The sequence below is a fragment of the Mycteria americana genome, chromosome 17 (assembly GCF_035582795.1).
Source record: "Mycteria americana isolate JAX WOST 10 ecotype Jacksonville Zoo and Gardens chromosome 17, USCA_MyAme_1.0, whole genome shotgun sequence".
Taxonomy (NCBI): domain Eukaryota; kingdom Metazoa; phylum Chordata; class Aves; order Ciconiiformes; family Ciconiidae; genus Mycteria; species Mycteria americana.
Genome location: NC_134381.1, coordinates 8,893,384 through 8,916,778, shown reverse-complemented (window position 1 = coordinate 8,916,778; position 23,395 = coordinate 8,893,384). Strand labels below are relative to the sequence as shown.

Sequence of the window (23,395 nt, the reverse complement as noted above, 5' to 3'; positions counted from 1 at the left end):
AAAAATCTGTTTGGAGTTTTTTATTAGGGAAAAATTCTCTCTCTCTCTTTTCTGTTTTAAGAAGCCTTAAAAAGCATTTCTGAGTTATTCTGGCTCTGTTACAGGAAATTTAATATACTTCGAAATTTAACATATTTCCCTCTACTCCTTTGCTTACAACTTCTCCTTTTTGTCCTGTTTGCATATACAAAAGGCAGGGCAGGCCTGTGAGGTCGAAACACTGATTCCACTGATCCATCGCTGTAATAAACTTGTCCTTGTTGGAGATCCCAGACAGCTCCCTCCTACTGTAAAATCAGTAGTAAGTGTTCAAACTGTATTTTTTTTCATGCTATATAGTATAAGAACAGTGTCTATAGAAAATATGTTGAAAAGGAGAAAAGGCGCTTCGATGTCAGATCATAATGTGTATCAGTTAATAACTTTTGCCCTGCCACGTTTAGTCTGTTATGTGGAGACCATATCAATACTGCCTTCAAATGTGTGAATAAAGCTAACGCAGATGTGTGAGTGCAACCTCTGCAGACTTTCCTGGTGTAGCTTGAAACTGATTTCTTGTGCCATTAAGAACAGCTATGGCAACACAAACTTCAGCGCAACCCAGCGCTTAGTTTGTGATGGACGTTGTGTTGCGGCAGGCTCTGTTACTGCATCATGTGAGCTTCAGTCAGTGTCACGTTCCTTAAGGAATGGAGGATGAAGACTGCCTGTTTGTCTGGGGACTTCCTCACCCTATAGATGTGTTCTAAGGGTGAACGTATAGGAGCACTTTCTTGTATCCAACAGTAAGGAGGGCTGTTTTAAACATCTGATAAAGAAAGGAGGAAAAACAGAGTGGCTCCTCTAGAAGGGTAAATTGTCTGGAGGCCGTGTGCTTGTTTAACGAGATCCCACCTGGAAGATCTTTTTGTTATTGTTGATGTTTTTAATATTTTACTATGTCGTGACTCACAAAGGAAAGTTGTCTTGCTGAAGACTACATTGCCAAAAATTCAGATCTGTGCAGGTGATCTTTACTGAAATAATAAGTAAAGAACAATAGAAATAGAAACAAATAGAAAATTGAAGTGCAAGCAGTTGTCATTTTGTCGGTGATTTAGAAGTTTAAAAGAAAATACCAAAAAGCAAATTCCTGTCCAGAAAGCAAATTCCTGTCATTAATTTGGGACCTCATTCTCCAGAAGTCAATCTCATGTTTTCCCTCTGGCAGAAAGCTCAGGAATATGGCTACGATCAGTCCTTGATGGCACGCCTGCACAGACACCTGGAGGAGCAAGTGCAGAAGAACATTTTACGAAGCTTGCCAGTTGTGCAGCTGACTGTGCAGTACAGGATGCACCCTGACATCTGCCTCTTCCCATCCAATTACGTTTATGGCAGGACTCTAAAGACTGACAAGTGAGTAGCGCTCTGTTCTCCTTTCTGAGCAGGTGGTATTTCAAGAAGCTTTTTCATATCAGGATATTCTTTTGAGTCTAAAAATTCTTCAGGTTGTGGGGAGAGGAAGATGCTTAATGGGAGAAAACTTGCATTCCATCTCTTGCTAGTGCTGACTGTGATAGATAAGTTAACTAGATCACTTAAAATTGAGCATACTGACTGCTCAGAGTTCATTTTCAGGCCGCAGTATAGGCAGGTACCAGTGAAAATTAAGGACTCTGGCAAAAAAAGCTGAAAGTTCTGGTATTTGATAACCATTGTGTAAGTAAATGAAGTATCAGTTCTTAGGATTTCTATATGGTTACCTGGTGATAAAAATGTTATTTACAGAGCAACAGAAGAGAACAGATGTTCTTCAGAGTGGCCATTCCAGCCCTACCTTATTTTTGATGTAGGAGATGGTCGTGAGGAGCGAGACAATGAGTAAGTCCTGCATTCTGTCTACTCTGCCAAGTTTTAGATTTGCTGAGAATTAATTACCTGCAGAAGAGTTGTCTTCTCTCCTCTATTGTTCCCAATATGCATTAAGTAGCCAGAACTGTGTTTTCAATTTTATTTGCTTTAATTTTACAAAAAAGCAGGTGTTAAGTGTTTTGTGGTTTGGTTTTTTTTAACTCTGAAACTAGTTTTAATCCTGGGTTGACTATCTGCTAGATGTCAGTGAATGCCTACGATCTCTGCTAACTCTAGTAACAGTTTCTGATTCCCGATTTATTTTTTTTATCAGTGACTTTCCTTTCACAGCTGCATGCTGAAGTAATGCCAGAAGGTGGCAGGCTCAGTCCTCCCTTTTGCCTGTTCCATAAGGAAGGCAAAGCTATGTAGTTTTAAGGGAATGTGAAGTGCAGCCTTTCACTGCTAACACTTCTTATTGTTGCTAGCCCCTCGTCAGGGCCTGCTTGCAAAGTTCTTTGAGCCTCTACGTGAAGGGGGCTGCAAAAGTTCAAGACGGGGGCTTTGACTGGCAATCCCCCTACAAATTGGGCTGAAGTGTTGAATTTGAAAGAGTTATCAAACTTACTTCTGTAATATTTCTATTCTTCCTTGTTCAGCTCTTTTAGTAATCCTCAGGAGGTGAAGCTGGTGATGGAATTAATTAGAACAATTAAAGAAAAAAGGAAGGATCTGGGTCTTCGTCGCATTGGAATAATTACCCCATACAGTGCACAGAAGAAGAAAATTCAAGAACAACTGGACAGAGCGTTTAAGAATAACAGGTAAAAAACCCATGAGTTTTCAAATGGGATTTGGCTCTTGCATTTTAGTCCTTTGTTTATCCTCTTAAAATAATGGCAAAAACTCAAACTTCTTTCTGTACTACTAAAATCTGTACTTAGTCATGCTTTTAAAGGGGACATGCAAGCCTTCTGCTTAAAACAGGCATGGCCTCTTTGTACTGTTTCTTAGTTATTACTTGTATACATGCTTTGATTATATTGCTGTTCTGAATAAAGCTGATTTAAAAGAAGACCTAAAATTCCAAGCTACATGGACCTGAACAGCTTTTCAACAATGATGCTGGCCTCAGAAAAGCAAACTTAGCTTTAGGTTCATAGACTGAATCTTTTTGTACACTGAAGCAGAAATCACCCTGGGTTATTTTGACAGCTGATCATTAAGGATAAGAGTTTAGGCCATTTGCATCAGTGTGTTGCTTGAAAATTAAACTAATATAACTTAATGGCTTGCTAATTATTTTGTCAACAGCCCGGGAGAAGTGGACACAGTGGATGCATTCCAGGGACGAGAGAAAGACTGCATCATAGTGACGTGTGTCCGGGCAAACAGCACTAAAGGGTCAATTGGGTATGTTTCTCTTCAGTGATTTGCAAATCCCATTTCCAATGACACTCCAGATGTAGTCATTATATTTTTAATATGACCAGTATGAAAGTTGTTAGAGAACAAGTCACTACAGCCAGCAAATTAAAGGGTATCTTACTGCATGAATTAATGTTACAGGCTTGAGATCTCTGAACAAAAGGGACATGGAAATGCTAAGTATTGTGTTCTGCATTGCATGCTGATGAATTTGCATGGCTGCCTTAGCCTGTCAGCTGTTTCTGTTTGGCAGGATTGGTCTTGGGAACTTGGCTCTTTGCATTAGTATTGCAGCAGTTGTTTTTCTTGTAGCTTTTGATATATATTGCAACTTTCTGAATGCTGCTCTCTTAAAAGGAAATCCATTTTCTGTGGCTGTCACTATGCTATTAATATAGCGTTCTGTCTGTAAAGGAATTGGTAATGAGTTACATATGTCGTCAGGAGTGTGGTGCAGATGAGCTGGATCTTTGATTTGTAGATGAATGTGCTTGTCTTTTGGGTTAGGAGGAGATTTGCAGGAAGTCTTGAGTCGAGATAGGAGATTTGATAATTTTATATGGGTTTTTCCTATCTGAAACAGTAGGAACTAGATACTGGGTGTGCTGTTTACCCCCAGGCTGCTATAGCAGTTGTTGATTTGTTTCTTTAACTTACTGATCATTTTTGTTTAAAAAATGGTGGTGGAAATATGCTGCCTTATAGTTCATTGGCTTTCAAGTTAAACTATGGGAAGTCTGTTCGCGTAAACAAAAACCTTTGTTTCCACATACCAGGCTTCACTAAGCTACTTCTGTTTCTCTGATACTAATTTTCCAATTGCTGGATGAAAGGCTTTTAATTGTGCTGATCCACGCTACTTTGGGAAGAGAAAGAATCCAAATCGTATGGTAAACAACAATGATGCTTTTTGGAGATTTCTTAATCTAGTTGATTGAGTTTGGAAACTGAAGGCAGCTAGAACCTGCCAGTTCTTTTGGCTGACATGGGACTTAACCTCTATCTGTTCTTTTGGAAGAAAACTTTCCAGCTTACTGTGCTGAAGGTTTATATATTAAAGCTTTGGCAGTGCAATGCCTTAGAAGCTGCACATACTGATGACTTGGACATCTCTGTTGCAGGGTCAGGTGTCATTGGCAAGGTGTGATGCGAAAGTTTGCATCACCCTTACCTATGATCTTGTAGCTAAGCAAAGTATTTTGGTCTCCAAGGTTGCTAGTCCAGCATTAAATTTACTCTGAAAGTAATTTGCAAAGGAAGGAGAAAATGCTCCAAGAAATAACAACAGATTTTTTTTTCTCCTTTCCTGAGAAAATAATCTTCTTGTCTTTCAGTTTTAAAAGCTGTTAGGAATATTTAGTAGTCCTTCAAGATCCCTTCCCCCCCCCTCCCCCAAGACCTAGAGAACTAGGGTATCTGTGCTGCTGGATCCACTCCCCTGGTCTGCTTCATGCCTGTCTTATCTCTTTTCCTGCACTGCCCAAATTTTCTGGGATGGCTCTGGGGCTTTTGCAGTCTTTACTGTGGGGGTTGTGTATTTGCTGAAGAGCAGGTCTCGGTGCCATGACCACAATACCAGGCATTGGTGTTGGACCTGTTCAGAGGAAGTTGTACAAAGACCTGACTTTGTATTGCAAACTTTGTTAGTATAGAATAAGCTGTGCATTTTGGGACCTTTTGCATTAGAGAAAAAATAGTTGATACTAGTTTCACAAACCTTTTTTGGAGTTTGGAACAGAAATCAGAAATCAACCTTTAAGAATACACTAAGCATTTGTCTGTTTAGGTTTCAGAACCTTGGTTTGTGATCCCACAAAACCAGACTAGACAGTCTGATGTTTTCACTATGAAAATTTTCTTCTGCAAGAATATACTTCTCTTGAAGCATGACGAAGCAAAAGTCTTCCTTCATGTGCGTCCAGTGCAGGTCACCTTGAAAATAAAATATTCATGTCCAGAGTTCAGTATTTCAGTAGAAAATTTTCCCATTAATCATGCCAACTATTATTAATCTATTTCAGTTCAAGTCAAAAAGAAGCTTAAAGTCTTGATAGGTGAAGTGAGGTTGATGTCTTCTGTACTTTGAGGAACATTTAAGGAAGCAGTGGTTGGCATTAAGAGGGGATTTGCTCTAAGAAACGAAACATCAACGGCAAGACCTGGAAAGAACTGGAATTCCCTGCAAGGAGTCAGAGTGGTAAAAGAAAGAAAACACAATTCATTCAAAGCTCTTCATGTAAGGCAGGGCTGCTGCAGTGGGATCTGGGAATGGGTCATGAACTGCCGCCTTCTTTGTAACTGCTTCTGTTACCTTTGTTTCACCGAAATTGAATATTATCTCATTTTCTCATAACACTTAAACCTCGTGGAAGAAGTAGTTTAGGAACTTAGTTCTGTCTTGTCACGTAGGTTTCTGGCAAGTCTTCAGCGTCTGAATGTTACAATTACCCGAGCCAGATTCAGCCTCTTCATCCTCGGAAGACTGAAAACACTCATGGTAGGTACAGTGTTAATCAAATGTTCTTCTGTGGTCCACCCTTTTAGATCACATCAGGGTTGGGGAAGTCAAAACCATCCTCAGGCTGCTGCAGTCTGTGAAAGGGGACGCTTTTCTAGTGTATTGTTAAATTAGTACAATCCAGGCCTCTGAAGGGGTTCTTTTTGAAAGCTTGGGCTGTAACTGTCATACAGGCTTTAAAAAAACAAAACTGTTTTCCTTGCTTCCAAGAAGGGGAAAGTTAGAAATTACTCTCACAGTATTTTTAGTAACTAAATTGTAACACAGTCCTTTACAATTCAAGTGTGGGGGTTGTGAAAAATCTTCTCTCTACTGGTAAGGTAGGATGATGGCAGTGATACTTTCCTGCTTGATGCTTACTGTTTCTCCAGCTATTGCAATTGTCACTGGATACTTGAGCAAGGAAAATTATTTAAAAAAAACAAAACCAAACCACCTCAAAACATTCCCCTGATCTTCATATTATTGTTTTTGACACTACTTTGTGTAGTCATGTGGTTTCTGAGGATACTCTTTGCTTGTGCTCTTTGAAGGAGGTGTTTCTGAAACAGAACTATGTATTTGGGGAACTATAAAGGCCCACTGAATGTGTAGGGAGTGCTCTTGAATAGACTTAATGTCTTACAGTACTTGATTTTTATTCTTTTTCCAAGGGTAGGGAATGTTAGCTGCACCACTAGAGGGCATTAAAGCCATGCTCCTGTTTCTCTCTGTATGAGAGAACTCTTCTGGCCTTCATAAATACAGAAACTGTCATTGTAAGTAGTAGCTCACTGATGGTTGAAAGTACCTTCCCTGTGTTACAGCAGCCAGAGTGCCTATTGCTGTTTTGCAAGTGAAACGTAAGATTCTTCTGTTCCAGAAGGAACATAACAGTGGTTTCCATGACAGTTGTGTCAGGTACCTTGATTAAAGAGGTTGTGCATCCTCTGACACCTCTGTCCATTTGGGTTGATTTCTTTCTGATAACTGTTTTCTTTTTTGGGGGCTGTGTGTTTTTTTTCTTTTTTTAAAGGAAAATAAAGACTGGAATGAGTTGATTCAGGATGCTCAGAAAAGAGGTGCCATTATCAAGACATCAGAAAAAAGCTACAGGAAAGATGCTGTTAAGATTTTGAAGCTCAAGCCAACAATACAGCCCCCAACCATACCAGGGATAAAGGCATCTCCTCTGCAGGCTGCTTCTTCCAGTAGCAGGAGTGGTGAGCTTGCAAATCCAGGGGAGGCCAGCAGCCCACGGGAACTCGCTGCTGGTGCTGGCCGTGCAGTGCCACAAGGAAGCAGAGGGCCCCAGCAGCCACAGGGGCCTCAGCCTGCAGACTTCAGGAGAGGCAGTGCCTCCGCACCCATGGAGGCAGCAGCGCTTCCTGATCGAGAGAAACCGCGCGATCCAAGGCTGGCAAGTATGGCTAGTAGAACTGAAACAAAAGGGAAGCAGCAGGCCTCAAAAGATAGCAGTCGGTCAGCCCAGAGCAATCCAGGATCAACGTCACAGCAAGGCCTCCATGTGTCTTCAGCTGCCAGGGATCAGATTTACAGAACAGAAACTTGTAAGAAGCCCCAGGAAACAATGAGACAACGCGACGTGCCTTCCACGTCGCCTTATACAGCTTGGCACGAGGGTTACTGGAGAGCTTCTGTGTCGAAAAGCAGTTCAAAAGCCTGCAGTGAAGGAGGTCAAAGTAGCAGCAGTAAGCGGAACGAAGAGTATCGTGTTTTAATGAGGAGAACATCAGAGGAAACACCAGAGAACACAGAATCAAGCAATGCCAAGCGAAGAAAGACCTCTCGCTGACTTTAGTATTGGCTCATTACTGAAAATCTATTTCCAGATTTCTGTCTAGCAAGGACTGTATTTTAAATTATTTAGTACACATGGAACTCCCTTATATTGATACCAATACTATCAGTAGATTCATCTTTTTCCCATCCTGTCCCTAACGGTGAAGACGACAACTGACAGTTGATAGCTTTGAGCTTTTGAAAAGAAAAGTTGGGTAGCTGCATTGCTTGGAAGAGCAGTGAATTTTGTCATCTAGGAAGTTAGAGTTGTAAATGTTTGACATGTAATGTATATTTGTACAGTATACAAAATTATTTTAAGATTTAATTTGGCAAATATATAGCTTCTTGTTTCCTTGTACAAATGCTAATTTCTTAGTGATGTAATTTTCTATGAAGAACCAGAGCAAAGCAAAAAAACCCCAACCAAAACAAAAAAAAAACCCCCAAAAAACAACACCCCCCCCCCAATAAAAAAAACAGCCAGACTTCTCTTTCCCTTTGCACTAGTAAGTCTAATTTATTTGATAGCAAAGAGTGAATGTTGAAAATGTGGTAGCAGTGATTCTTCCTCATGCCTCAGGAAAGACTGAAGGCAGATGTACATTGGTTGAATTGAGAGAATTCTACTTAATTTGTATATTTTATTACCTGTTTTTATAGGAACTGAAGAGCTTTCATTTATGCAAATGTGCCTTGAGTTTTGCTCTTGCTGCTGCTTCATCAGTTGGAATCCTTTTCTTGTTGCACTGGCAACACAAACTGCAGATTAAAGCCTACAAGGTCTGTTTGGTCCCTGTGAGTCCATGTGACAAATAAATCAACAGCACTGTGGAATGTCGGTCAAAGATCTGGTTAACACTTACTGGTAATGACACTTGAGTTTCTTTGTTATAGAGCTTTTGGAGATCTACAGAGATAAAAAGGGCAAGCAGTTCATTCTAGGTGTTATTACTGGATTCTTTCCACTGTGTTGATGAAGAATATATAACCAGTAAATTGGGGTGGGGGGAAAAAATGAACTATTTTTAAGAAACCTTCCTCTCATCATAACATTTCACAATAAAAGTGGAATTATTTCTACTAAGAATGCCTTTGGGTCACTGTGAAGTACCACTTTCTTTTTCTGGAGTACGTGTCTGTCTCCAGGAGGTGAAGAGCAACATTTCATGTGCACAGCATTTTGTGTGGAGATAGTCCAGCACGCTTCTGCCTGAGGATGCAGCACCTTGCTATGTTAATACAAGTTGGGTGCATGGGAGTGGGCTATCTCCATGCGTCTGTGTTAAAATACAGCCTGCTATGAAGCAGGCAGTATCCTGCTGTCCCTTGCTAACTGACTTATGCTCAACCGATATAAGGGCAGTGGCTTTCCCTAAGCAATTGAGCTGCCAGACTTCTCTGGCCAGAATTTAGCCATAATCTTTAGGTACGTGTCTGTCCCGCCACATTCATTGCAATGATTAGTGTTAGCTTTGTCCTTTTAACCCGCTGCCAAAGAGGTACGTGTGATCCAGTTCAGTGAAATACAGGTGCCTTACCGTACAAAACATCAGGTAATGGTTCAAACTGTAATTGCTGATGTAAAACTTACATCCTTAATGCATCCAAGGCCAGAACAAACGTGCTTTACTGGTACCAACTGCGTTGTAGGTGTGTTGGGAGGCTTTTTAGGTCTGTGACTGCCCAGCTCACTGTGCTGCGTAGTACAGAGCACTTTAAGGTAATAGGGAGAATCTTTGAGATGCCTGTGAAGTGAAATCAGAATATGTGGATTGTTTAGCTCTAGTTATTCGTTCTGTTGCAATCTTAATCGCTTCAGTGAACCCTGACCGTGTCTTGTCAGCAGTATATGCACTTATAAAACTGCTGTGAACTCTTCCTTGATGTTGTGTACCTTGTGTGAGAAGGAAGGCTGCTTGAATGAATCTGACTGTCACAAACTGTACATTTTGGTCACTCCCATGTCACATAATCCATGCCCTCTGTGTTATCTCCCTTTACGTTAATAGGCATTTTAAAAAATACTGTCATCATTTAAACCTCTTGGCTCCTCTTGGCAGGGCTGTGCTGACCTGCCTGCTAACCGTAGCACATTAAAAAGGCTGCTATTCTGCAAATGGCTGTAGGATCCTATAGCTGTGGAAGCCATTTAGTCTGTCTTGATGTAAATAAAGTGAAGCTGGCAACAGTGTGAATGAGGAAATGCTTTTCTGGCCATTAAATACAATTTTGTCAAAAGAATATTTCTCTGAAACTTTTCTTCTAGTTGTCTTTCTCCTTAAACAATCTGCATTTTGAAATGTGTTCTTCTGAGAGCTATGCTTATCACGTGGGAGGAATTTTGTTTTAACATTTCATTTTTCTTGTATTACATACATAGCACGTAGGTCATGTACTCTATAATGCCTGTATTTTTCTATAAATCAGCTTTGAGGCGTGGTCAGTGGCTCAGACTTTTTTGCTTATTTAATACTAGATTTATCTGACTTAAGTTGTTGATCTTTCAGTGGTAGCGTACTGCTGCCATATCAGTCTGTATCGTTAATGGTGTATTCTTGAATAAAAAATGTTTGGGTTGTTGCACTTTAAACACTTTTCCCTCTTCACATATCGCTCAGAGTAGGTTTGTAGTTTTAACTTGTGTCCATCTCCTCCCCCCCACCCTTTTATACCCATAACATGGAAAAACAAGCAAACTCCAATCCAAAGCACACTTCTCACTGATTCAAATAAAATCTGTATTGGGGAACAAGCAGTGCAATTTTCATAACTTCTCTGCTGGTTCCATTGTGTTATAAAACACTGAGTAGTGACGGACAGTCAGTGCTGGTAAGCTGAGTGTAGGTTTGCTTTATTCATTCTAATGACAGTGACTGTCAGAGGAGGTTGTTCAGTGATCGTTCTCTTCTGCTGAGTGTTAAAGTCAGAAAAATCAGTAAAGAACGTATTCAACACAACTTAATGTAAAACAGTTTAATTGGAGTTTGTGCCAAAAAACTTTGGAAGAAGCAGCATTCACGTTTTTATACACAGGCTTCCATGCTTCTTCCAAGCTTGGCAGCTTAAATCTCAGTTGCAAAACCAGTTCTCTCTGTGGTGCTGTTAGACTTTGATATCATTAAGAAGGGAAAATCTCTTCTAAGTGTTGGACTATATTTTGTTCAAAGTTTGGGGTTTTTTTATTAATTCTTTGTACACGAAATAGGTTTCCCAGTAAAGATGGAGTATAATTCTGGTTATTCCTTTTTCCTTTAAGGTTTACTGTAATAGTTTTCCATGTCATTACTCCAAATTATGGTGATGTGAGAACAAACCAGAGTCATATGTATAATGATGATATCCAGACGGGTACTCGTCTAATACGGTTTTCTTGTCTATGTTTCATTGTACATGCACTATGCTACGGAGTGCTGGCTTACTAACGGTGCCTTTACCAGTTGTACCTACGGCTGTCTGCTGACCCGCCAGAGGAAAAGCAGCCGTTTGCGGGAGCGTTAACCCCCTCGGGGAAGCGTGGTCGGGAGGGCTGTCACGCCGCAGGGTGGTGGTGGTGGCAGCGGGTGGGCCTGAGGAATGCCGAGAGCTGGCGGTGCCTCCGGGTTGTGCATGGCAGCCACGAGAGCTGTGCCACGCCGCTGAGCGGGGTGATGAATACTTCAGCCTCTCCTCCCAGTCCCTTGGCTGTGCTCGCGCTTCCCGTGCTGGGAGTACTGGTGGGGCAATGAGTTTTTACAGTACTGGCTCCTAGGTAAGCCGAGTGCAGTAACTAATTAGCATCTGGGTCTAATGGGCGGAGGCACAGGAGGTGGGAGGCTGAGTTGTCAAGAGCAAGGCACTTGGCCTCTTCCTCGTGCTCGTCCATAAAACGGAAGCAGCCCCCACCCCTGCTGCGCTGATGCTAGGGAAGCCCTGAGCAGCGCGTGCTTCCAGACCACGAAAGAACTTGCAGTGACCAAACGTATTGATTGAGGGTAAACAGCGTTCCCGGTCCCAGCTGAGATTCAAAAAAATCACAGGGAACCCCAGTGATTTCAGAGTTGCGACTTGGGGTTTTTTGCAGTTGCTGAAGTGTGGTGAGGTGCTGGGGTTTACTTTTGCATATAGAAGGGAGAGACCGGAGCAGCCAACAGCTGGGGCTGGGCTTTTGTTCACAGCCCAGCCACTGTAGCACTACCAAGGATAAGCAGAACCACCGTCCTAAAAATGCAAGATGTTCTCTCTAGTCTGCATGGATAAATGATGGATGAAATGACTGCTGTATTGTAAATGGAATTTATAATGTTAATGATATAATACAGTCTCCTGCCACAACGGCTCTGTTCCCAAGTCGTATATAAGGTCTCCTTTCTTGTCTTTTTAAGATGCTTGGAAAGGAGCCCAATGCCTTATTCTTCAGTGCAAATAAATGTAAGCGAAGCAGCCTCGTACATCGAATATTGCTGACACATGAGACCTTCCAGCCGTATGTACCTGTCTGCTAAGGCCTCGACTAATTTGCCACCAACTCCCTGGCCAACAGTGATAGAAATGAAAACGAAGGTGGTTTGAGCACACATTGCATTTGGTATTGTGAAAACCTGACAGGCTACGCTGGTGTGGCTGTCCAGTTTTGTCACCGATTTCACTGTTGTATCAACCAAGAACTCCCTTTGCTACAAAGAAATCCCATCGGTTTCCCCGCTTTTTATTTTAATCCCTGAAATAGCACAGAGCGGGGTTGGGATGGAGCTTTTGGAGCCCAGTATTGTTCCTGGCCGGGAGAGAAGGTAGTTACGTGGTAAAAATCGGTGGTTGTAGGCTTTCCTCACACATTTTACCCTGTAGTGAAACTTGTTACGACACCTAGAGAATCGAAGTGATAAAGGAGCCTTTAGGACGGTCTGAAGCTCGTCTTTGCATCTCAAATCAGCGTGTGATTTTTAGCCGTTTTCTGCATGATAGTGGCCAAACTCCAACTCCTGTCAGAAGGGCTGAGAAGATGGTGATACAAAGCTCTTCAAAACCCAGCTCTGCTCTTATTTCTGAGCAAGAATGCTCAGCTCCTCCTTTATACTTTGTTTTATTTACATTTGGGACTTTTCATGAAAGCCACTTACAGAACAGAATTGGTGAGATCGTTAATGTTATTACCACTGAAGTGTTGGTTCTCTCACTGCTCCAGCCTCCGCAAGGCTCCTTACGAATCACTCTTGTAGATGAGGTGTCTGCTTCCTCATCTTTATAAAACCAAATAACATACCTGGTAAGTGCCAATGGAATTCCGTGTCCCCCCCCGCCCCCCTTCTGTCTCCAGCTCCCAGGGACTGTAGGCTTAACATTTTATCTGGCGAGTGAGCAAATACGCATAAAGCCAGACTGCTGTTGACTTCTCTGCGGCTGGGGCTGTGGACTCAGCCTGGCTGAAGCGGTCTGCTGCATCGGGCAGATTTTTGTTGCTTTGAGGCTTTTGGTTATTTAGATTTATCACTACTCTAAATAGTTAAAATCAGAGTAGAATTGGAGGTAAACAAGACAAATCAAAAGCTCTACTTGTACTGTTTGAAGGGGTCACTTTTTTGCAGACAGAAGTGTAATTTAAAAACTTCTTCAAATGAATCAAATGCCGGCTACATACCGGCGATGGGATACACATGAAAACCTCTTGAAAGAGCGCAAGTGGCTTTTCTCGGAAAGAGAAGTACCTTTTGGTTAACCTTTCCACAAGTGAAGTATCAAGCTCATTGGACAACTTCTCCCATTTGGAAGCATTAACTGGTGTACAAATGTTTCTATCTTAAAGAAGATGAACTTTCGGATCTGTGGGTACTTGCTGTGATGGTTTCTCTCTGTATTATTTCAATAATGGTCTGTTCTCTTTGTGTAGACACCTGTGTGCTAGCAGATGTCTGCAGTTAATGGATCTTCAGCGCTGAAGCTTTCAGGAGTTTTAAATTATTTTCTTAAATACCAAGTTTAAGTTGTTTTCTATCTTGCAGTGGTTTGTGTTACGTGATTGCAAGTTCTCCAGCACCGTTGGACAGGTAAAGTGCCATCCTGATCTCCAGCACCGTTGGACAGGTAAAGTGCCATCCTGATCTCCAGCACGCAGGGCTAGCTTTGGGTCTGAGCCTGACGATGAGCTGTACTGCCCCGTCCGCAGGCAGAGCCACAGGAGGGAGGTCTGAGACTCCCCTTTTGGCTCTGCTCTCGCTCTCAGCCTAAAGGCCGTTTGATTTCTTCTGCGAGATAAAGCATGTCACGTTTGTCCTTTGCAGTTACTATTTCACAGCGGGCTTTGCTTCTGCACGACTAGGAAGAGCCTAAGGATGGTATCTGTAGTGTGGAGGGCAGCCTTGTGTTTTGTTCCCCAACAATTTTTGGGTGTCCTTTGGCATAGCTGCAGGAGGGTTAGCACCACAACTTTCTGCTTCTGGTTGAAGTTACAGAACTATTCATTGGGCTTTGCTTAAAGAAGGTCCAGGACTGAACATTACTGGTATTTGGGGTTCATAGGGAGGTGGTACCAGCTTTGGAGCTGAGTTAGGAAGCCAGTGATGTTTTATCTTAAAAACAGACAAACAAAACCCCCAAACCAACCAACACCCAATCAACCAAGAGAAAATCCCTCAAACCTAAAAAGGTCTAGGGCAGTGGTCTATCACTTTCAGCAGTCTTCATTCCTGGGCTGTTCTGAGCTTTGTTGTGTCCTTCTGAAAATATTTTCTACGGGAATTCGGTGCTGCTGCTTGGCATGTTCCTGCTTGTATCGCAATGAAAGTGTGCGTTTGCAGGGAGTCTGCTGGGTGCAGACTTTGTCTGGGATATGGCATTATGAAGTAGTAAATTTTCTGTTGCTTAATCTAATATTCTAGAGAAAAACACTAGTGCAGGGAAAGGAGAATGTTGCTTCACCTTCCAGAAGTGCCATTAGAGATCTTGGTCTTGTTACAGTCTTTTTTATGCTATTACTTGTACGAACGGTAACCTATGAGGATTTTAAATCTATTGCAGTCAGAAAGTACAAAGAAAGAGCAAGTGTCAGTACCAACAGACAGCAACCCACTGCATTAAAGAAAGGGAGGTAACGCTTGTGCCAGCCCACTCCCTCAAAGATCTAATCTCAGCAGGGTGAGTTTAACCCTCATTTATTTTATGGTGGATTAACTAAATCCTGTGACCTGCCTCTGTGATCTTAAATGCTACTCAAAATGTGCACCAGATTTGTGTTGCTCTTTGATGTGACAATATCTGTTCTGCACCTTCGCTCCTGTTTTCTTCTCCTTTTTCCAAGTACCGGTTCATTGCCTCCCTCTCCGTGGAGGTGGCTGCATTTCGGGGGCACTGGCTGTGTACACAGTATCTGCAGCGTTAGGCTGGAAGACACTGCGGGCTCTTGCGCTTCTGAAACTCGGGCTGCTCCCAGCACAGGCCCCAGCTGAGCAGGATGGGCTGTAGGGACAGGACTACGGAGACCGAGCATCGAAACAGAACAGACGTTGCTGGAGAAGCTCTTGGAGTAGCACTCTGGCAAGGACACCAGACCTGGAAATGCCAGGGTAGATGCCAAAACGGGCAGGGTAGAGCTGGGGCGGTGACCGAGGGCAGGGCTGCTCCCTTGTCAAGAGATCTAGCCCAGAACTGAAGGTGCTGGAGGTGGCCGGGTCTCTCCTGTCTTCTAATCCTCCACTCAATCAGCTCCTTGCTTGGCAAATCTTTGGACGTGACAAAACTAAAGCTGTTGTGTTCATGCCGTTCCCGTTGTTGTGACTGAGCGACATCATTTCTTGTCTCTGGTTTCTCCTGCCTTTGTTTATGTGCTTGACTGCAAACGCTTCCTCTGATAGCGGCATGTTTATAAGCCTTAAACGAGTTGACCTAGTACCTTTGAGCTCTATACTGAAGCCCCAGGCTCTGGCTGCTTAAAGGTATTCAAAATAAACAGCTTTTTCTGCAAAGGTGTATCGTGGCAGCAGCACGGGGGGGGCTGCAATGGGGCTGGACAGCCGAGGTCCCCCTGGAGAGGCATCCCTGGGCTACCCAGCCTTCTCCTGCCGCAGGCTCATTTGGAAATGGCCTTTGCACACAAGACCAGTGCTTAATACATCACTCGGGCTTTGTTCATTGTCTACAGTTAGTAGTCTAACCTAGGTTCAGCAAAGTAATTAGGAGAAATAATTAACAGCTCTCAGGGATGAGGCAGCCTCTCTCTCCCTCCCCTCTCCCTCACCATGTGGTGCACCTTGGTAGTGACTCAGAAAACACAAGAGGACATTATGAATCAAAAAATAAGTCTTTACCTGTAATTAACTGTGCACACAAAAAGGAAAACGTGGTGATCGAGCAGCAATTGATAGTTGCTTTACTGGAGGAGGATACACCAGAATCAAATGCTCATGGCAAAATGTCCCTTTAAGTTGTGGTTCTTTTATAACATTTAATCCAAACAAAAATAACTCTCTACCAAAAAAAGTATTTGAACCGTACACTATACGGACATGTGTGGATAAGACACTGCACTCCTCACGTACCATGTGCCTAATGGCCCCTGCGTTCTCCGTAAGTGCAAGAAAACAAAACCCAGCAATGAAAATACAAAATCAATGCAGCAACTAGAGTTGTAGGCAACAGTATGTGCGTGGCCAGGCCAGGCCGATGGTGGGACATGGGACTATGCAACAAGGATGGACCAGAGTCCCCCCTTCCCTCCCTCCCCTTTCCCTGCCTGTTGTGTTACGGGGCTCTGGCGTTGTCATGACAGGCTCTTTCAAAACAGGACACTAAGGAGAGGAAAATAAAAAGAACACCCCAGCCTATACCAAAGTAAATAAAGTAATAATAAAAAAAATATCCCTTGGATCGCGGCACTATTTCACCAGGGCCCCAGTGGCCCCGGCCCCAGGTCGCCCTGTGCGGAGCAGGGAAGGAGAGTCACTGCGCGGAGGGAAGGACGGGCCCCGTGTCCCCACCGGGCTGCGGGACCGCGGTCCCGGCACAGGCTGGTGCAGTCCCCGTGCCGCTGCTCGGCAGCCGGCTCTGCGCTGCGGCCACCCCGGCTGCTGCCGGGATGGGTTCGTGGGCAGGAGTCAGCCCCTGATATTCTGCATACCTCTCTGCTTGGAAAGTGGACCAGAAGACGTTGTGCAAGTCCTAGCGTGAAGGAAGGCGGAGGAGACGGTGGGGAGAGCCACCCATTACCTTAGTCTCCCCAGGTCCCTCGGGTGACGTGCCTGGGCTGGGCTCCCTCCTCTGTGGCTTCAGAGGTCCACCCAGCCGCGCAGCTGGAGGGCGAGCACCCCGAGGAGGAAGGTGCTGAGGCTGCCACGCACGCCGGGGGCACCATCGCAGTCCTTTTTGTCGGCTTCGCACCTGGATTGCTGGCACAGGACCCCCTTGAAGCCCACGGGGCAGACGCAGCGCTGGTTCTGGTAGCAGGTGCCGCCATTCTGGCAGAGCAGGAGCTCGTCGTCGCAGACGTTGGCTGTGAGGTGGGAGGGAGGGAAGGACTTGGGTATTAATCTGGGGTATGTTAAACCCCTTGACTGCAGCAGAAACTAGAAGCTTTTGGCTTTCTTCTCTAGCTCCTAGGGGTTAAATTACCCAACCCTCGTAGCGCTAGAGCAGCCCCAAGGCCAGAGGAACACAGTGGGGGCTGCAAACTCCAGGGGCAAAGCTAACAACTCATTTTGGATGTGGGAGGAACGGCTGGAGTCTGCTCACCCTACGCTCCGAGCATCACAGGGCACCCGAGCAGGTGGTGCTGAAGATCCCCCTCTTGTTTGGGCCCATCTTGCACCTCCCTCTGTCCCTCTGGCTCAGGGAAACGTGATGCTGCCGGGGTACTTACGGAAGCAGCCCTGTCTCCAGTAGTAGTTGGGCAGGCAGTCATCGCACTTGGGCCCCGTGGCACCTTCTTTGCATTCACAGTAGCCGGTCTCGTTGCAGCGGTCGTGCATGGAGCCGATCTGGTTGCAGTTACATTCTGGCCAAAGACAGGGCTGTTAGCGCCTGTCCTGCCTGGGGACTTTGTGCCCGCTAATGCCCTGAGGGAGGTGTTGGGGCCTTGGAAAGGCTGGCTGCATGCTACGGGCGGGCTCTTAGAGACCGAGGGACTGGGAGGGCACGGTTTCATGAGAGGCTCCAACAGTGCAAACAGCCACGGGTGCAAAGACCACCCCCCTTTGGAGCTGAGCAGCTCCTGGTAGAGCAGTGCATCTGAATCAAGTTGGAAAGATATCTGGGCTTCGTTTTCAGGGAAGAGAAGCCTTGGCGGGCTGCAGAGACCGTAACGACTGTTGTCCTTGGGGAACATGCAGGTGGACACACCACCCTCCAGAGAGGGGCTGAACTGAAGCCCACCCCATAGAGCGAGGTCCCTCACGAGCCATGCCGCGTCCCAGTGCCTCAGCCCGAGGCCGCGGGAGCGCTCACCTATGCATACATTCTCATCGTCCAGCTCCGCCGAGCTGTTGCGGTAGAAGCCCAGGCGGCAGTGCTGGCAGTGCTGGCCCCTCGTGTTGTGCTTGCAGCTCACGCAGGTCACCACGTTCAGGAAGTCGATGTAGCTGCAGCGGTTGGAGTGGCCGTAGCACTCGCAGTCTGCGGAGAGGAGGAGAGAGCTGGGGAGCTGGGCCGGAGCATCCTCCCTCACGCTGGGCGGAGGAGAGGAGCCACGAGGCTTTGGAGGAGGCTCCTGCTCGGGTGAAACGCCATGGCCACTGCCGACGCAGGGCTGGGGTGGGCTGGGCTGGGCTGGGCAGGCTGAGGGGACACAGCGGCTGCCGTTCTTCGCTGCCGTGGGGGGATGGGGCTGGAAGTCAGAGAGCAGAGCAGGGCCAGGGGGCTCTGTCCCCTTGGGGTGAGGACAGGCAGGAGCCAGCCCCTGGCTGTCGCAGGACACAATCTCTTTAAGGACACGATCTCTTTAAGGACACGCATAATGATGGGAGTCAGGTGTTATTAAAGAGCTGCCTTGTTAATGAGCAGAGCTCAGCTTGGTACCTGGGTTTGGCTCTGGTGGGGCTGTAGGACCTGCAGGGGAGCTGTGCTGGGGTGCAGAGCCCCAGCGAAGGCTCTGACGAAGGCTGCGCTCTGCCTTGCTGTGGCAAGGAGGGGACTGGCCCATGGGATGGGGCTGGCAGAGGGTGCAGCAGCGCTCGCTGCCTCCAGTGATGGGAAAGCCCTGGACAAGGCTGAAGTGGAGCTGAAGCTGCTGCGTGCCCAGGTAAAACCTCGCTGCCTCTCTGGCTTCTTCCCCTCAGCGTCACTTCTCAGCATCCCCCTTGCTGTTGTGCCTCCCAAATCAACGCTGGTTGTGAAGTACGGTGACTCTCAGGTTAAAGGCTTAAAATGAATGTACGCAAGGAAGCCTGGCTGGCGTGGGGTCCTTCAAAAGATGGTGGGCAAGTGCGTGAGGGTTTGAACCAGGGCTGCCTGGCACAGCGAAGGGACGCCTGCAAAGGTTGCTGGCGGGGTGGGAGATGCCACCGTCACTTGGCTGAGCACTGCTCCTGTCCCCAGCATGCAGGGCTGACCTCTCTCAGCTGTGGGCATGTGTTGGAAAACAACCAGCTAGGTTTAATTTGTAGCTGGAGGAATTTGATTACTTGCTTCTTGTGTTTGCTTTTTATTACCATGATGGGATGGTGACTACCTTGCAGCGTTAGATTCAGGATGCTGGATCTTTCTGGAAGTTTAAAAGTATAATGCAGGAGGAGAGGAGGTACCCTAGTTGCCTTGTGGCCCAGCTGTCCTGGTCAGGAGGTGTCCCAGCCACCACGGGCAGGGGATAACACGAGCAGAAACAGCGTCATCCAGGTCTGAGCTTCCCCAGCCTTCGGCGAGGAGGAGGGAGGCTTGGAGCTGCGGTTTTGTTCCAAGCTCTGGCATTAAACATTCAAGGATGGCAGACGGATGGGAGGGAAGGGTATGGGTTGGCATGCACGTGTGACTGGAGGAGGAGACTTGTCTCAATGAAAGGATGACCAGGGAAGATGGAGCAGGGCAAAGGTTTCCCCATGGTTCACAGCTGCCTGAGGAGGAGCTGAGAGTCTGTTGTAATCCTGACCCTCTGTGAAACAACTTCTGCCTGTTTGACCAATACCCAAAGAATTTCACCTCAAATACTTCTGGCTGCCGCAATTCCCAAGCGTTGTTTCGCACTAGGGATGCACTCCTACATACAGCTAACCACGACTCGGACAGACAAACCCTCCCCATCTTCTCCATGTCGGAGGCTGCTGGACCACATCACCTGGGTGAAGACCAGGAGCCCTGGAGCACCGTGCTCCCTCCTCTTACCTTTATATGTTTCAATAGGAGCCACTGGGCCAGAGTCTGGTTTGAGCCGGATGAGTTTTGAGCTCTTTGAGGATGCTTAAGAAAAATCAGAGACATGCTTTTTCTCGCCGCTTAGCACCGCTCTGTGTCCTACCCTACCGCGAGCAGCTCTGCTACGAGAACAATGCCGAGCCGAGCCAAGAACACCGCTCTGGCAGCGCTGGCATCTATTTCTGCACCAGACAGCTGGTAGCTGCTAAATGTCTCCTCTTCTTCTCCCCTCCTCAAAGTTTGATGCATGAAAAACCCAATGCACCACGCTATTGCAATGCACAGAGACGGGGGCCGAGGCAGAGGAGCTGCTCACACATCCCCCCGTTACGCGCGTTCGGTGGCACGAATTGGGTTATTCGGGATAAGGATCTACAAGTCTAAACAGCTTAAAAAAAAAAAAATAATCTACTGGCCATGGCCTCAGTTTGATGGAGGTCATGCCAACCAGCACCCAAAAAGCTACTAGGAGTACAGCTAAGAGCACAAACGCTACGGAGGTGGTATCTGGCAGGGCTTGCTGCCGGGTCCTGCCGAGCACGCACCGCTCCAGCCCAGCTTGTCCCTGCCAGCACGTACCTGGCTTCTTCCCGTGCCTCTTGCCTGCAGAGTGTGCTGTGCGCCCTGCTTTGCTCTTCGGAGCTGCTACGTGAGAGGATAAAACATATCTGAGCGCTGTGGTGGGGAGAGGGCTCCCAGGGCCAGCCCAGCACAGTTGGGCTGGGATAATCCCTTAGGGTAAGGGGCTGCCCCAGCCGGGATGGTGCTTCCTTGGGGCTGTGCTGCCCGCCAGACCCCCGTCCCCCACAGAATGACCGGGGCGCTGGGGGTAAAGGCCGTCGCTTCCAAATCGAGCCGATGGGATTTAGTGCTTGGCGGGGTTTGTGCTTTGGTAACCCCAGTAAGGGGCAAGGTTGAGCAGCGCTGAGATCCCACGGGGTGTTTAGGAACGGGTCCCACTGGGTTTTGTGGCGTGCAAGCCCTTGCACGGCGCTGTGGTGCTCGGGGAGGCGCTGGGTGGGCATTGCCAGCTACATCCCGCCGGTGCTGGTCACATCCCCACAGCGATGGCAGGAGGTGGCCATGCTCCCCACCCAGGGTTCAGCCATGGTCAGAGCGGGCCCGCTCCTGCCTCTGACGCCATTTGTGAGGCTGCTGTGGCACCGGGGCCTCCTCAGGTCTCCATGTCTTCCCCTGGTCCCATGGTGGGCTGGCACAGAGTGTCCAGACCCTCCTCCACCAACATTGCCTCTCCAGCCTCCATGACAGGCCACCACGGTGCCCAGGCCCTGCTCTGCCAGCATGGCCTCCTCCATCGCCTGGCACGATGGCCAAGCACGGAACATGGCAGCCTCTCCTCACGGGCACTCAGCAGCGCACCCAGCCCAGGGGCCGAGTCCCCAGCAGAGGGGACTCGGCCCAGGACCCAGCACAGGGGGACCGGGGCCTGTTGTTCCCGCCATGAGGTAAGTGGGGCAGCTCAGAAGGGAAGGAGAGCTCAGTGGGTCCCCGGGGTGCTCCAGAGCCCCATATCTCTGCAGTGGGTGCTGCAGGTGGCCCTGGGGGCTATATCCATGCGTAGAAGCCCCCATGGTTGTGCCTATCCCTCATGAGGAGGGGGCCATGGCCCTGAGGAGGCTCCACAGGGTGTTGGGAGCAGGGCGATCTGCTAACGAGGCTTGGCCCTGTTGGGCCAGAGCAGCTGGTCAGCCCAATTAATCTTGGCCAGGGCAAGGTGCGTGCCCCTCGCTCTGTGGCGAGAAACCCCTTCCCAAAGCAGCTGTGGTGCCCATGGGCTCTCCTGGGGCCCAGGGACACACCTGCAGCCATCCCAGCCCCAAACACATCTCCAAAAAGATCTCCATGGGGCTGGATGAGCAGAACTGAGCTGAGGTGGACCCTCTGAGTAGGACAGCAGATTGTACGATGGTGGGTCGTGCTGAGGGCGGGTGGGTTGTCCTGGCCTACGGGCACTGGGGGAGAAACCTGTCCTGCCCTGTCCTTGGGGACGGGCATGGCCTTACCTCGAATGTTCTCGGGAGGGTCTGGTGGCTTCGGCTTGGGTCCAAGTGCTGCTGCGTTTGATGGGCGCTGAACAGCTTATGGTGGCATCAGTTAGAGAGAACATCAGATTAAATACAGATCCCCCTCTCGTTTGCTTAAAAAGGTGGCAAAGGGACACTGGAAGCTCTAGGCAGGTATCTAGGGTGGGTTGGTGGAGCCATATCTGGTTGAGGATGTGTTGAAGCAGGAATGAGAGACAAAGTCTCCTGGAAATTAGAGTCTTTAAGTGTGAAGAGAGACAGAAAAAGTACCCCTAAGGGGAGGGTGTGGGAGCTGCTGGATGGGTGAGTCTTGGCACGTGGTAATTACATTGCCCAAGCATGGAGAGAAGCTAAATCTGCAGACCACTGTCAAGACTCAGAAGCCCCCCCTTCTTCAGCACAGACTGTCAGCATCATCTGGAGTTGATGCCCATGGTGTAGGCCTATCCCTTGTTACTGTATTGAATACAGTTTTGTTTCTCTGTGAGGCCAGAGACAGGCCAAAAGCACAACAATTCCAAAGAGCCTCAGTTGCAGCACTTTCTGCTGCCCAGTTGAGTATTTCCAAACACTGGGTTGTGTCCTGGGCCCAGCTTCAGCAGTTATGTTCTGCACTGGAAGGGATGCTAATGTCTACAGCTGGAGCGAGCTACAGGCATCTCAGATGGGAAACGGGAGCTGAGCACCAACGGGCAACTGCCGAAGCGCGTGTGCTGGTGGGAACCCTGAGGAGGAGAAGCTTCAGCCTCAACAGCCAGCGTGAAGCCTCTCAAGATTCCCACCAGGAGCAGCTCACCTTAGGCAGTCATGCAGGAGACCTGAAGCAAGGAAATACATAAGAAGGCATCTATGCTATAAGCCACACAGGCCTATCTATTTACAAAGTTATTCTGCTCTACAAACAGACTCCGGTCTCAGGAGACGACAAGATTTCCATGATCCTCTCCGTTCACCCCAGCAGCAAGCTGTGAACAATCTCTTCTACCACTTACCATCCTCATCTTTCATGTATACGGCTAAACCCTGAGGCTCAATCCAGCCTCACCAGATTCCCAGCTGCGTGTCGGGCATAGACAAACCCTGAGCTTTTTCCCAGGCGGGAGGAGGAGAGAGATGCATGGAAAACAGAGATGCAGAACTCTAGAAACTAAAGGGTTTGCTGAGCGTCGGGAGCTGGTACTCACTGGTGGGACCCAGCTCAGCCGCATGTCTCCTACCTTCTGCTCCTGGGCCAGCCTTGGCTGGGGGAGAGCCCACTTGCAGCGGGGCAGCTGCCGACAAGCCGGTGTAGTCTTGCAGCGATCAAAGGGGAAAGCTGTGTTACTGGCTGTACTGGGGGGAGCTGGCAACCAGCGAGGGGCTTTGCAGTGCTCCGACGGAGGGCCGGAGCTTTGGAGGACAAAACCGACCCAACCCTGTGCCGCGCAGGTTTTCATGCCTTGGCTGCTCCGTGCAAGTGCTGCTGCTGGCATTGGGCAGC

General features: G+C 47.4%; 2 protein-coding genes across 9 annotated transcripts in view; one reads left to right on the top strand and one right to left on the bottom strand.

Moving 5' to 3' along the window:
* SETX (senataxin) overlaps nt 1–8,029 on the top strand; it is a 30,676-nt gene extending 22,647 nt beyond the window's left edge. For all 6 annotated transcript variants that reach the window (XM_075520027.1, XM_075520023.1, XM_075520026.1 and 3 more), the window contains 7 exons: nt 194–301; nt 1,211–1,398; nt 1,771–1,863; nt 2,493–2,657; nt 3,148–3,246; nt 5,671–5,758; nt 6,795–8,029. In XM_075520027.1, the coding sequence (XP_075376142.1) occupies nt 194–301; nt 1,211–1,398; nt 1,771–1,863; nt 2,493–2,657; nt 3,148–3,246; nt 5,671–5,758; nt 6,795–7,574 (1,521 nt within the window). In that variant the 3' untranslated portion in view covers nt 7,575–8,029. The remainder of the gene's footprint in view (nt 1–193; nt 302–1,210; nt 1,399–1,770; nt 1,864–2,492; nt 2,658–3,147; nt 3,247–5,670; nt 5,759–6,794) is intronic.
* A 7,817-nt stretch (nt 8,030–15,846) lies between these two features.
* The window catches only part of NTNG2 (netrin G2), a 52,986-nt gene continuing 45,437 nt past the window's right edge, over nt 15,847–23,395 (bottom strand). For 2 of the 3 annotated variants that reach the window (XM_075519848.1, XM_075519849.1), the window contains exons 6-8: nt 17,972–18,139; nt 17,388–17,522; nt 15,847–17,021 (exon numbers count right to left, since the gene is read on the bottom strand). In XM_075519848.1, the coding sequence (XP_075375963.1) occupies nt 16,798–17,021; nt 17,388–17,522; nt 17,972–18,139 (527 nt within the window). In that variant the 3' untranslated portion in view covers nt 15,847–16,797. Of the gene's footprint in view, nt 17,022–17,387; nt 17,523–17,971; nt 18,140–19,840; nt 19,916–20,449; nt 20,516–21,894; nt 21,970–23,395 lie in introns of all 3 variants that reach the window. The other variant, XM_075519850.1, reaches the window with a different exon arrangement.